Raw genomic sequence first — 14,002 nt, forward strand, 5'->3', positions numbered from 1 at the left:
CTTGGAGGGCCCTCCAGGTCACTGTGTTATTTCAGAGGGCCACCTCAGTAGCCATGTAGGAGGCATGATACTCTCACTTTTCAGGTGAGAAAAGAGATTCAAATCATCAAGGGATCTACCGTGGCCATATGGACAGTCAGTGATGGAACCAGGACTTGAACTCAGAACTTTCAGGATTGGGGAAAACCAGAACATGGGGTGGAAACCAGAACATGGGGTGGGGAGGAAATTTTATGTATTATTATTCTTTTGACTGATTTCAAAAGTAATACATGTAAAGGCCGGGTGCAGTGGCTCACACGTGTAATCCCAGCACTTTGGAAGGCTGAGGTGGGTGGATCACCTGAGGTCAGGAGTTCAAGACCAGCCTGGCCAACATGGCGAAACCCTGTCTCTACTAAAAAATACAAAAATTAGCTGGGCGTGGTGGTGGGCACCTATAAGCCCAGCTACTCAGGAAGCTGAGGCAGGGAGAATTGCTTGAACCCAGGAGGTGGAGGTTGCAGTGAGCCGCGGTCAAGCCACTGCATTCCAGCTTGGGCGACAGACTGAGACTTGTCTCAAAAAAAAAGAAGAAAAAAAGTAATACAGTTGAGTATGTTCTTCCACGTTGTTAAAGACTTTTTTTTTTTTTAATACAATCAGAGTCTCACTCTAATTGCCCAGGCTGGAGTGCAGTGGTACATTCATAGCTCTCTGCAGCCTCAAACTCCTGGGCATAAGTAGTCCTCCTACCTTGGCCTCCCAAAGTACTAGGGTTACAGGCATGAGCCACCATGCCTGGCCTAAAGCCATTTTCTAATACCTATATTCATTATTGTAACATATGTAAAATACTTCACATTTTATGATTTCCTTTTTAAAAATGTTCTTGTGAAAGTAATACTTGTTTGTTATAAAACATTGAAACAAGGTAAGAATATAATAATTCAATGTCTCCTAGCCCTTATAATCCCAGAAATAACTGTTGATGGTTTAATGTGTATTTTCTAGGCATTTTCTCTCTGTGTGTGTGTGTGTGTGTGTGTGTGTGTGTGTGTGTGTGTGTGTGTGTCTGCCTGTCTCTCTGTGTATGGATCCACACACATACATACTTATATACATGCTTAGTTTTTACCCAAATAAGTTTATATACATACTCTTCTACAACTTAATCTTTTTAAAAAATACCTTTTATTGGGGCTAGGCATGGTGGCTCACTGGGAGGCTGAGGCAGGAGAATTGCTTGAGCCCAGGAGGTTGAGCTTGCAGTGAGCTGTGATTGCACCACTGCACTCCAGCCTGGGCAACAGAGCGAGACCATCTCAAAAAAAGAAAAAAAAATACCTTTTATTGTAATTTTCAAACATACACACAGACTATTACAGTGAACCTCCATTCATCACCCAGCTTCAACAACCAACTTCCTTGTTCTTGTTTCATCTTTTCTCTCCATTTTTATTTTTTCCCCCTGGAGTATTTTAAAGCAAATCCCAAACATTGTATTGCTTCAAAAATATGTGTCTCTACATGCACACGTATGTTTATTGCGGGACTACTCACAATAGTAAAGACTTGGAACCAAGCCAAATGTCCAACAATGGTAGACTGGATTAAGAAAATGTGGCACATATACACCATGGAATACTATGCAGCCATAAAAAATGATGAGTTCATGTCCTTTGTAGGGACATGGATGAAGCTGGAAACCATCATTCTCAGCAAACTATCGCAAGGACAAAAAACCAAACACCTCATGTTCTCACTCATAGGTGGGAAATGAACAATGAGAACACTTGGACACAGGAAGGGGAACATCACACACCTGGGCCTGTTGTGGGGTGGGGGGAGGGGGGGAGGGATAGCATTAGGAGGTATACCTAATGTAAATGACGAGTTAATGGGTGCAGCACACCAACATAGCACATGTATACATATGTAACAAACCTGCTGTTGTGCACATGTACCCTAGAACTTAAAGTATAATAAAAATATATATATATATTTAAAAAAATGTGTCTCTAGCAGATCAGGTTTTGTTTTAAAAAAACACAATATCATTATCATACCCAACAAAATTAACAGTAATTCCTTTTTTTTTTTTTTTTTTTTTTTTTGAGACAGGGTTTCCACTCTGTCACCCAGGCTGGAGTGCAGCGGCACAATCACGGCTCACTGCAGCCTCCACCTCCCAGGCCCAAGTGATCCTCCCACCTCAGCCTCCTGACTGTCTGGGGCTACAGGTGTGTACCACCACACCCAGCTAATTTTTTATTTTTATTTATTTATTTTTTTTGAGACAGAGTCACTATGTCACTCAGGCTGGAATGCAGTGGTATAATCTTGGCTCACTGCAACTTCCGCCTCGCAAGCTTAAGCGATTCTCCTGCCTCAGCCTCTGGAGTAGCTGGGACCATAGACATGCACCACCACACCCAGCTAATTTTTGTTTTGTTTTATTTTGTTTTGGTAGAGATAGGGTTTCACCATGTTGCCCAGGCTGGTCTCCAACTCCTGAGCTCAAGCGATCCACCTACCTTGGCCTCCCAAAGTGCTGGAATTATAGACATGAGCCACCAGGCCCAGCCAACAATAATTCCTTCATATCGAGTAATACCTAGGCTAAACAGTTTTTGTCAGTCATGTCACAAGTGTCTTTGTACAGTTGGTTTGTTTGAATCTTGTTCCAGTAAGACCCACATACTGCAAGTGGTTGGAATATCTCGTATCTCAATCTATAACCCCAATCCTGTCCATGCTATTTACTTTTTGTAGAACTTTATTGTTTGTCCTGTAGAAAGTCCCACATTCTGGATTTGGCTGATTACATCTTCATGGAGTCGTTTAATACTTGCACCTATCCTCCATATTTTCTGTAAATGGGTAATTTATTTTATTTATTATTATTATTATTATTATTATTTTTGAGATGGAGTCTCTGTCACCCAGGTTGGAGTGCGATGACACAATCTCAGTTCACTGCAACCTCCGCCTCCCGAGTTCAAGCGATTCTCATGCCTCAACTTCTCAAGTAGCTGGGATTACAGATGTATGCCACCATGCTCAGCTAATTTTTGTGTTTTTAGTAGAGACAGGGTTTCACCATGTTGGCCAGGCTTGTCTTGAACTCCTGATCTCAGGTATCCACCTGCCTCGGCCTCCCAAAGTGCTGGGATTACAGGCGTGAGCCACCATGCCCGGCTGGTAATTCATTTTAGATGCTTGATTAGTGTCTGAGTTTTACCGCAAACATGTTTCATTGGTAGTGCTGTGTACTTCTGTTGCATCACATCAGGAGGCTGATGTGACTGATCTGACTTTATGGTTGTCTTTCCAAAATCTATATGCATAATTTTTAATTTTTTTTTTTAATTTTAGTATTTATTGATCATTCTTGGGTGTTTCTCGGAGAGGGGGATTTGGCAGGGTCATAGGACAATAGTGGAGGGAACGTCAGCAGATAAACATGTGAACAAAGGTCTCTGGTTTTCCTAGGCAGAGGACCCTGCCGCCTTCCGCAGTGTTTGTGTCCCTGGGTAGTTGAGATGAGGGAGTGGTGATGACTCTTAACGAGTATGCTGCCTTCAAGCATCTGTTTAACAAAGCACATCTTGTACCGCCCTTAATCCATTTAACACTTAGTGGACACAGCACATGTTTCAGAGAGCAGGGGTTGGGGGTAAGGTAGAAGAATTTTTCCTAGTACAGAACAAAATGGAGTCTCCTATGTCTACTTCTTTCTACACAGACACAATAACAATCTGATCTCTCTTTCTTTTCCCCACATTTCCACCTTTTCTATTCAACAAAACCGCCACTGTCATCATGGCCAGCTTTCAATGAGCTGTTGGGTACACCTCCCAGACGGGGCGGCTGCCGGGCAGAGACGCTCCTCACTTCCCGCATGGGGCGGCTGCAGGGCGGAGGGGCTCCTCACTTCTCAGACGGCGCGGCCGGTCAGAGACGCTCCTCACCTCCCAAACAGGGTGGCGGCGGGGCAGAGACACTCCTCAGTTCCCAGACGGGGTCGCGGCCGGGCAGAGGCACTCCTCACATCTTAGACGGGGCAGCGGGGCAGAGGCTCTCCCCACATCCCAGAGGATGGGCGGCCAGGCAGAGACGCTCCTCACTTCCCAGACGAGATGACGGCCAGAAAGAGGCGCTCCTCACTTCCCAGACTGGGCGGCTGGGCAGAGGGGCTCCTCACATCCCAGACGATGGGTGGCCAGGCAGAGACGCTCCTCACTTCCTATACGGGGTGGCGGCCAGGCAGAGGCTGCAATCTCGGCACTTTGGGAGGCCAAGGCAGGTGGCTGGGAGGTGGAGGTTGTAGCGATCCGAGATCACGCCACTGCACTCCAGCCTGGGCAACATTGAGCACTGAGTGAGCGAGACTCCGTCTGCAATCCCGGCACCTCGGGAGGCCGAGGCTGGCAGACCACTCACGGTCAGGAGCTGGAGACCAGCCCGGCCAACACGGCGAAACCCCGTCTCCACCAAAAAATACGAAAACCAGTCAGGTGTGATGGCGCATGCCTGCAATCCCAGGCACTCGGCAGGCTGAGGCAGGAGAATCAGGCAGGGAGGCTGCAGTGAGCCGAGATGGTGGCAGTACTGTCCAGCCTCGGCTCGGCATCAGAGGGAGACCGTGCAAAGGGGAGACAAGGACCGTGCAAAGGGGAGAGGGAGGGGGAGGGGGAGGGAGAGCGATTTTTAATTTTTTAAGATTTTTTTTTTTTTTTTAAAAGAAACACACATAGGTTGGGTACTTAGAATTGTTGAGCTGGAATAATGAGGAAAGACAGTAATGTGGCCCTCAAAAGTGGGTTTTATCCTAAGATGAAGAGAGCACGTGTGATATGGAGAAGAGGAAGGTCAGAGAGAAGGTCTTGGAGCCCAGGCCAGCGCACAGCACTGGTGCCGCCAGCATCCAGCTACCCTTCTGGGACATTATGTAAAATGATGTAACTGAGTGAAAAAGTGGTGAGCTGGCCTCCTCTCTCTGCTCAAGTCACTGAGCTGGTATCATGGTGAGGGATACTCATGAGGCCAGAGCTCTGAGTCCACCGTGTGAAGGCAGGAAGCTTTCTGGGTCTGAGACGGCTGTAACTTTTTTGGTCCTTGTCTTCTCATACTCTGGAAGCTGACATCAGGGTGACCTTCTGGTGTTCCAGTGGTAAGTCCTAAATTTGTGAAGGGGCCGCTTGTTTTGGAGGTAACAGTAGGTTAAGATGACCTGGAGAGGCACAGTCTAAGAGCTGGAGGGGGCCACCCAGGACACCAGGGAGTCCAGTGCCTCATTTTACAGATGAGAAAATTATGATCAGTAGAGGGAAAAGGAGGTTCCCAGAACCACCTAGCAAGCTAGAGGCTGAGTCCAGTATCCAGGCCTCCACTTCTCTGACTGTGGTAGCCAGCCAACATTTCCTACTTGGAATTTCTGAGGTGATGAGGGTGGCCAGATAAGGCTCCTGACAGATTCTTAATGTGCATCCAGAATTCCTGGGTATCCGTTGGTGTTGGTTTTATTCTCTTTCTTGTTCAACTCCTGGCTGGGTTCTTTGACTTGGAGGTGGTGGTCAACAGTGGTCTGTTTATACCAGCATTTAGTGGCCAGTTTAGTATGTAGTGGTACGGTGCAAACAGGGTGTCCATGAGTCCCAGTCTCAGCCCCACATTAGTCAGCTAGCCGAGGTAACTGCAGTTTCCTAAAGAAATTGGACCAGATCAAGATTGTCCAAAACATAGTATGAGTGTGCCAGGTGATGTCAGGTGGTATGAGGGTAAACTTTTCATTTGTTACTTTTATATTAACCTTTTTACTTATGGTAAGTATTACTGGTTTTCCATTTATTACAGTGACATAAACCTCTTCTTTAAATGTACTGAGGCTAAAAAGTTGATATATTTAGATAAAATAAGGTGAATAGTATTCCAATGTGGCAGAAGGAGGATTGAAAAAGATTGCAATATGGAAGACCTTGGACCAGATGATCTTTCTAGTCCTTGTTAGCTTCCTAACCTTTCATAGTTATAGGAATTTCTTAATATTCTGGCATATGGGCTGGGCACAGTGGCTCACACCTGTAATCCCAGCACTTTGGGAAACTGAGGCAGGTGGATCACCTGAGGTCAGGAGTTCAAGACCAGCCTGGCCAACATGATGAAACCCCATCTCTACTAAAAATACAAAAATTAGCCGGCTGTGGTGGCAGGCACCTGTAATCCCAGTTACTCGGGAGGCTGAGGCAGGAGAATCACTTGAACCTGGGAGGCAGAGGTTGCAGTGAGGCAAGATTGTGCCACTGCACTCCAGCCTGGGCAACAGAGTGAAACTCCATCTCTTAAAAATATATATATATATTCTGGCATATGACAATCACAACCTTCCTGCCTCAGCAGATTCACCCGTCAATATAGAGGCTGGACAGCCTGAACATTCCATTTAATGTAGCATGTATTTGTCACCTGGGTTGATTATCATGGGGGAATCTAAAGACGAGTGAGACAAGGTCCTGGTTCCTGTGGAGAACCATCTGGAGGCTGCTCTGTATTTGGTGGAGTTTGTGTATCTGTGTGATATATTCTGGACCATATTCATGAGAAGTTTCTGGGTCACTTCCCTCTGGGTAGTGCCCTACAACTCTTGTCTTCTGTAGCGCTTTGGGAAGTCTGCTCAGGGATTCAGTCATAATCAGCTCTGGAGCCTAGAGAAGACAGGAATGTTGGCATGGAAGCTGGGGGGAGAGGGCTGCAGAAATGGGCAGTCAAGAGTTCTCTGCTTTTTAGGATTTCCCTGGGGAAAGTCTTCACTCAGAGCTTCGCTGACAGCCAAGGATGGCAAGCAAGGGGCCCTCGGCCTCTGCATCTCCTGAGAACTCCAGTGCAGGGGGGCCCAGTGGGAGCAGCAATGGCGCTGGCGAGAGCGGAGGGCAGGACAGCACTTTCGAGTGCAACATCTGCTTGGACACAGCCAAGGATGCCGTCATCAGCCTGTGTGGCCACCTCTTCTGGTCAGTACCCCTGCTTCCACCCCAGAGAGCACATTGCCAAGTTTGGAAAGCCTGTGGCCCTGGGTGGTTTGGAGCAGAATGCTTCCTGCTCACTTTGGGAATACACTCAGGCTCAAGGGACAAGAGACCTGAGTTCCCATCCCAGCTCTGCTACCAATGAGCTGGATGACCTTGGGCAAATCCTGTCTCCACTCTGAGCTCGTTCTCCCCATCTCTAAAGTAATAATACTTACCATTTAGTGAGCACTTACTACCTGCTACTTGCTGTGCTGAGCCTACAGGCAGTATAGCATAATGGTTATAAGCAAGGACTGTGGAACTGGGCTTCCTCCTTCTGAAGCTTGACTCTGCCACCTTCCTGTTTGACCTTGGACAAGGTGCTTACACACATTCTGCCTCATTTTACAGGGTCATTTGCAAGCATTAAGTGACTCAAAATATGTAAAAGGCTTAGAAGAGCACATAGCCTGCAGTAAATACTATGTGTTAGCTATGACTATAATTGTTATTATATTTTATGTTTATATATAGATAGATACACTCATCAAAATGAAGTGTCAAGGTCGGTGTCTGTTCCAGCCTTGATGGTTACAGGAGCCCTTTCTGGCTGAGAACCTAGGTGCTAGGTGAAGGTCGGATTTTGTTTGTGTGTGTGTGTGTGTGTGGTTTTTTTTGTCTTGAGATTTTGAGCTGAACCTTGAAAGGTCGATCAAAAAATGCTGGGTAAAGGCGAAGGGTGTGTGTGTCACCCCAAGGCAGGGAGTTTCTGGGGACAGGCACATGCACTGTTGGACTCATCTGAGACCCTTGAGGCTACTGTATACCTCTCACAGCACTCTGGATGAGGGTCTGGGAGTGTTAGGAAAAATAATGGTTACAGTAGTGTTGAGCCAGATTATCAAACCCAGATTCGACTAAAGGGACATAGAGGTAATGAATATTTTTGAGCAGAGAAATCGTGTGAAGAAAAGGCCGTTTAAACAATATTTAAGGGATTTTAAGTTGGCAACAGCGTAAAACATCAATTTATTGGTGAATAAATAGAATGGAGCAGAGATTTTTGTTCTTGAGGCTCTTGCCCTAATTACCATCTTGTGTAAAAGCTGTTGTGATCCACATTCTCCTAGAAATTCAGGATACTTCAGGGTATCGTAAAACCAGGACTTGAAATGATTGACAAAATTAAGAATTAAAAGACAGGATACCCCTGATTTGATTATGTGAATGTATCAAATTATCACATATAACATAAAAAATATGTACAGCTATTATGGCTGGGCTCAGTGGCTCACACCTGTAATCCGAACACTTTGAGAGGCCATGGTGGGAGGATCACTTGAGCCCAGGAGTGCAAGATGAGTCTGGGCAACATAGTGAGGCCCCACTATGTTTAAAACTAGTCAGGCATGGTGGCGGTACCTGTAGTCCTAGCTACTCGGGAGACTGAGGTGGGAGGAAGGCTTGAGCCCAGGAGTTCGAGGCTACAGTGAGCTATGATTGTATCACTGCACTCCAGTCTAGGCGACAGAGAGAGACCCTGTCTCTTAAAAATATATATATATTCTGGGCTGGGCACGGTGGCTCACGCCTGTAATCCCAGCACTTTGGGAGGCCAAGGTGGGCGGATCACAAGGTCAGGAGATGGAGACCATCCTGGCTAACACGATGAAACCCTTCTCTACTAAAAAAAAAAAAAAAAAATTAGCCGGGTGTGGCGGAGTGCACCTGTAGTCCCAGCTGCTGGGGACGCTGAGGCAGGAGAATGGGGTGAACCCGGGAGGCAGAGCTTGCAGTGAGCTGAGATCACACCACTGCACTCCAGCCTGGGTGATGGAGCAAGACTCTGTCTCAAAAAAATATATATATATATGTGTGTGTGTTGGTGTGTGTATTTATTAAATTTTATAATTATAAATTATAATTATGTATTTTATATATATAAACTATATATATATTTAAATGTACAGCTATTGTATATCTTTTTTTTTTTTTTTTTTTTGTGGAGACAGCCTTGCTCTGTTGCCCAGGCTGGAGTACAGTGGTGCAGTCTTGGCTCACTTGCAACCTCTGCCTCCTGGGCTCAAGTGGTTCTCCTGTCTCAGCCTCCCAAGTAGCTGGGACTACAGGAATGCACCACCACGCCTGGCTAATTTTCTTTTTGTATTTTTAGTAGAGGTGGGGCTTCGCCATGCTGGCCAGACTGGTTTCAAACTCCTCACCTCAAGTGATCTGCCCACCCTGACCTCCCAAAGTGCTAGGATTACAGGCGTGAGCCACCATGCCTGGCCCTGTGTCAAAATTTTTTTTTTTTTTTTAGAGACGAAGTCTTGCTTTGTCACCAGGCTGGAGTGCAGTGGCACAATCTCGGCTCACTGCAATCTCTGCCTCCCAAGTTCAAGCAATTCTCCTGCCTCAGCCTCCCAGGTGGCTGGGATTACAGGCGCACACCACCACACTCAGCTAATTTTTGTATTTTTAGTAGAGAGAGGTTTTCACCATGTTGGCCAGGATGGTCTCGATCTTCTGACCTCGTTATCTGCCCGCCTTGGCCTCCCAAAGTGCTGGGATTACTGGTGTGAGCCACCATGCCTGCTATCAATTTTTTTTTTAAAGGCAGAATGCCACTGGAAAGAACACAGACTCTAAAATGAAACAGATGCTTCCAGTCTGGATGGTGCATCCCTGAGCAAATCTGCTAGCTTCCCTGTACTTTGGTTTCCTCATCTGTAAGATGGAGATAATGGTACTGCCTCATAGGTTAATGTGACCGTCCAGTGACATTAAGAAATGGAAAGGTATTCAGCCACAGCGTGGCACACAGTACAGTCATGCAGTACATAATGACATTTTGGTCAACAATGGATTACATATCCAACAGCGGTTCCATAAGATGATGATGGACCTGAAAAGTTCCTATAATCTAGCGATTTTAAAATGTTATAGAGCAGTGCGTTACCTTTTCTATGTTAGGTATGTTGGATTTTTTGTTTGTTTGTTTGTTGTTTTTTTGAGAAGGAGTCTCACTCTGTTGCCCAGGCTCTGGAGTGCAGTGGCGTGATCTTGGCTCACTGCAACCTCTGCCTCCCAGGTTCAAACGATTCTCCTGCTTCAGCCTCCCGAGAAGCTGGGATTACACATATGTGCCACCACACCTGACTAATTTTTGTATTTTTAGTAGAGACGGGGTTTTACCGTGTTGGCCAGGCTGGTCTTGAACTCCTGATCTCAGGTGATCCAACCGCCTCAGCCTCCCAAAGTGCTGGGATTACAGGCGTGAGCCACCACGCCCAGCCTGGTTTTTGGTTTTTTTTGAGATGGAGTCTCACTGCGTCACCCATGCTGGAGTGCAGTAGCACTCCAGATTGAGTAGCACGATCTCAGCTCACTGCAACCTCCACCTCCCAGGTTCAAGTGATTCTCGTGCTTCAGCCTCCTATGTAGGTGGGATTACAGGCATGTGCCACCACACATGGCTAGTTTTTGTGTTTTTGATAGAGATGGGGTTTCACCATGTTGGCCAGGCTGGTCTTGAACTCCTGACCTCAAATAATCTGCCCACCTCAGCTCCCAAAGTGCTGGGATTACAGGCATGAGCCACCACACCTTGGCTCTTGGCTCTATGTTAGGTATGTTTAAATGCACAAATATTTACCACTGTGTTACAGTTACCTACGATACTCACATGCTATTCAGGTTTGTAGCTTAGGAGCAATAGGCTATACTATGTAGCCTAGGTGTGTAGTAAGCTATTTCAGCTAGGTTTGTGTAAGTACACTCTGTGATGCTCACAATGATGAAATTGCCTAATGACACATTTCTCAGAACTATCCCTGTCGTTCAGTGATACATGACTATCGTTGCTTAATAAATGGGAGGAATGGTCATTGTTATAAAGCCTGACTTTCCCCTGAGGGTCATTCATTCACCTCCACTTCTCCCCTAGAGCCTTTAAGGGAACTTGCCAGTGGAGATCTGCCATGATTTGGGGTTATTCTCCACTCAGTTTAGAATGACATTGCAAGATTAATGTTGGAGTCAGATGTTACGGCCAGGAAGATTGTGTATTTGGTTTGTGAAGCTAAACTGTGGTTCAGGAATTGGAAAAGGAACTATCCTTTGAGTTCAAAGTGTACTCAGCTAAAGATACTTGGTATGTGAGGTACAGAAGCCATGCCTGCATTTTCCACTGTCCTGGCCTACATAGTAGGTACACAGTAGATATGTGTTAACTAAATAAACGAGAGAAAGAAATTAAAAATGTGGGCCAGACATGGTGGCTCACACCTTTAATCCCAGCACTTTGGGAGGCCAAGGCGGGCGGATCACCTGAGGTCAGGAGTTTGAGACCAGCCTGACTAACACGGTGAAACCCCGTTTCTGCTAAAAATACAAAAAATTAGCTGGGCGTGGTGGCGCACACCTATAATCCCAGCTACTCAGGAGGCTGAGGCAGGAGAATCGCTTGAACCCGGGAGGCAGAGGTTGCAGTGAGCTGAGTGAGCTGCACTCCAGCTTAGGCAACAAGAGCAAAACTTTGTCTCAAAAAAAAAAAAAAAAAAAGTGGAGTTGAATACTTTTCTTTCGATTCTGTAGATATCATTTTTTTTTGTATGTGGTGTTAGATTATAGAAAGGGCAATGAACTAGAAGTCAGGAGACTTTTTTTTTTAATCCTGATGCAGTTCATTTTATGTTTCTGAGCTTTGGTTTCCTCATTTGAAAATGGAGAGATTGGACAGCAGCTCTCTAAGCTGAAGGTAACCCTTTCTGTCAAGTAGCATCCCCATCCTTTCTATTACTTAAAGATGCTTTTAGAGTAGACCTGAACTTTTAAGCTGCTTCCTGCTAGGAGAGTTCTCGAGGATGAGGACAGCCTGAAGATTTTGTTAAACTGGATCTGGACTACCTGAGAGTCCACACATCCCTTGTGAGCCCGAGGAGGCTATGAACCCACTGAAATTGAGTGTAAAATAGTGTGTAGTACATGTGTATGTGAATGCCCCCATCAATTTTTTGCACAGGGTGTCCTTAGCTTTTATTGGATTCCTTCAGATGTTGTAACCTCTCACAGGGTGATTTGTAGAGAAGCTGGGTCTGTGTGGTCTGAGCCCTGGGGATTTCACATATACTGAGATCTCAGGGGCAGAGGCTGGGGTCTTATCTCCATTGCGTTATTTATTTTCTGTGATTTTTACCCCAGTTTTTTCTAATTTCCGATGCCAGTAATCCCTACAGAACCTCAGTGGGCATGCAGTGCTCCATAGTTTACTCCTGTTTTCTCATTCTGCTACTACCACTCCACCCATCAAGTGTTTCTGCTAATGAAAATATTTTTCTTCCTTTCCCCTTTTCTCCTTCTCCTTGATGACTGGTTGCCCTGGGGACTCTGGCAGTTGGCCGTGTTTACATCAGGTAAGATGCATTTCATTTTACTTTGTCTTTCATCACCTATGGTTGCACAGGAGAGCCCTAGTCTCAGGAGACTGCTGTCAGAAGCTGCAATCTGCCCTGCTTGTGGGCTCATTTGCTTACTTACCCCCCCAGCCTTCTTTACATACCTGTCCACTGACAGACACTTGATGAAATCGGGATGGTCCTAATTCTGCCACAGAGGGCCTTTTTGGATCTCAGTTACTCATTTATAAATTGGATTGGATTGATAGTATGTTAGTTAGGTCCTTTTTATTTTTGAGATTCTGCTTCTATTAAAACAGTGCCTCCTATCATATCAACAGTCCCCCAGCCCTTAAAGATTATGAAAATATTAGGAAGGGGAAAACTTTTTTGGTGTCAACAAAGAGCTTTTGTGAGGAGAGAAAAGTCTATTTTCCCAGCTTTAGCACCTGCTTGGTGAGACAGAGCTGGGCCTGGCATTCACAAGTGGCTGTGAATAATCACAGCCTGCTGAATGTCTCCCTGGTCGTCAGCAGTAGAGTACCACACTTGTAGGTGGTCTGGGAATGTGGGGGAGGACAGAAGTTCCAGACTGCTAAAGCTTCAGAATCTGGATGGGAGAAAGAAGGTGGGAACAGGGCTGCACATTCTGTCCCCAGCAGGACCTGGTAGTACATATTGACTATGAATTTATGAAGAACACGTAACACGTAAGTTTTGGAGCTATGAACAGTAAGAGTAGGAAATAAAATCATTCAATGCTGCCATCTCCTCAGCCCTGAAGTCCTAGATTCATGTTTATAGAATGTCTATAAAAACACGTTTCCAGCACGTAGGGAGGCCAAGGCAGGTGGATCACTTGAGGCAAGGAGTTTGAGAACAGCCTGGCCAACATGGCAAAACCCCGTCTCTACAAAAAATATAAAAATTAGCTGGGCGTGGTGGTGCACGCCTATAGTCCCAGCTACTAGGGAGGCTGAGGCATGAGAATCGCTTGAATCTGGGAGGCAGAGGTTGCAGTGAGCTGAGATTGCACCACTGCACTCCAGCCTGGGTGACATAGTGAGACAATGTTTCGAGAAAAAAAAAAACCAAAAAACCGAAAAACAACAACAACAACAACAAAAAAACAAAAACAAAAAACATTTTTTATCACTTGTTTTTTTAAGAAAATTAATTTTTTTTTTTTTTTTTTTTTGAGACAGTCTCACTCTGTCGCCCAGGCTAGATGCAATGTTGAGATCTCAGCTCACTGGAACCTCCACCTCCCGGGTTCAAGCGATTCTTGTGCCTCAGCCTCCTGGGTAGCTGGGATTACAGGTGCACACCACCACACCCGGCTAGTTTTTTTGTCTTTTTAGTAGAGACAACGGAGTTTCACCATGTTCCCCAGGCTGGTCTTGAACTCCTGACCTCAGGTGATCCACCCGCCTCAGCTTCCCAAAGTGCTGGGATTACAGGCGTGAGCCACCGCGCCTGGCCTAAACAAAAATTTTTAATGTAACCAGTGAAAGGGCCTGAGAAACCCAAAACGGGATTTATATTGAAAGAAATAGGTGAATGCAAAAAATCAATGAAAGTACACAAAAAGCATTATGCAAATTTAGATAATGAGCA

The 14,002-nt window shown here is 45.6% G+C and overlaps 1 protein-coding gene across 3 annotated transcripts in view; it reads left to right on the forward strand.

Annotated features, from left to right (window-relative positions):
• Positions 1–14,002, forward strand: part of RNF185 (ring finger protein 185) — a 46,415-nt gene that overhangs the window by 19,830 nt on the left and 12,583 nt on the right. For 2 of the 3 annotated variants that reach the window (XR_008674908.2, XM_004063331.4), the window contains exons 2-3: positions 6,769–6,992; positions 12,385–12,403. Coding sequence is in view for 2 of the 3 variants with exons in the window: in XM_004063331.4 (XP_004063379.1) it covers positions 6,817–6,992; positions 12,385–12,403 (195 nt within the window). In the remaining variant the exon portion in view is untranslated. Of the gene's footprint in view, positions 1–5,016; positions 5,156–6,768; positions 6,993–12,384; positions 12,404–14,002 lie in introns of those variants that run through there. The other variant, XM_063704866.1, reaches the window with a different exon arrangement.

Source organism: Gorilla gorilla, chromosome 23 (genome assembly GCF_029281585.2).
Source record: "Gorilla gorilla gorilla isolate KB3781 chromosome 23, NHGRI_mGorGor1-v2.1_pri, whole genome shotgun sequence".
NCBI classification, from domain to species: Eukaryota; Metazoa; Chordata; class Mammalia; order Primates; family Hominidae; genus Gorilla; species Gorilla gorilla.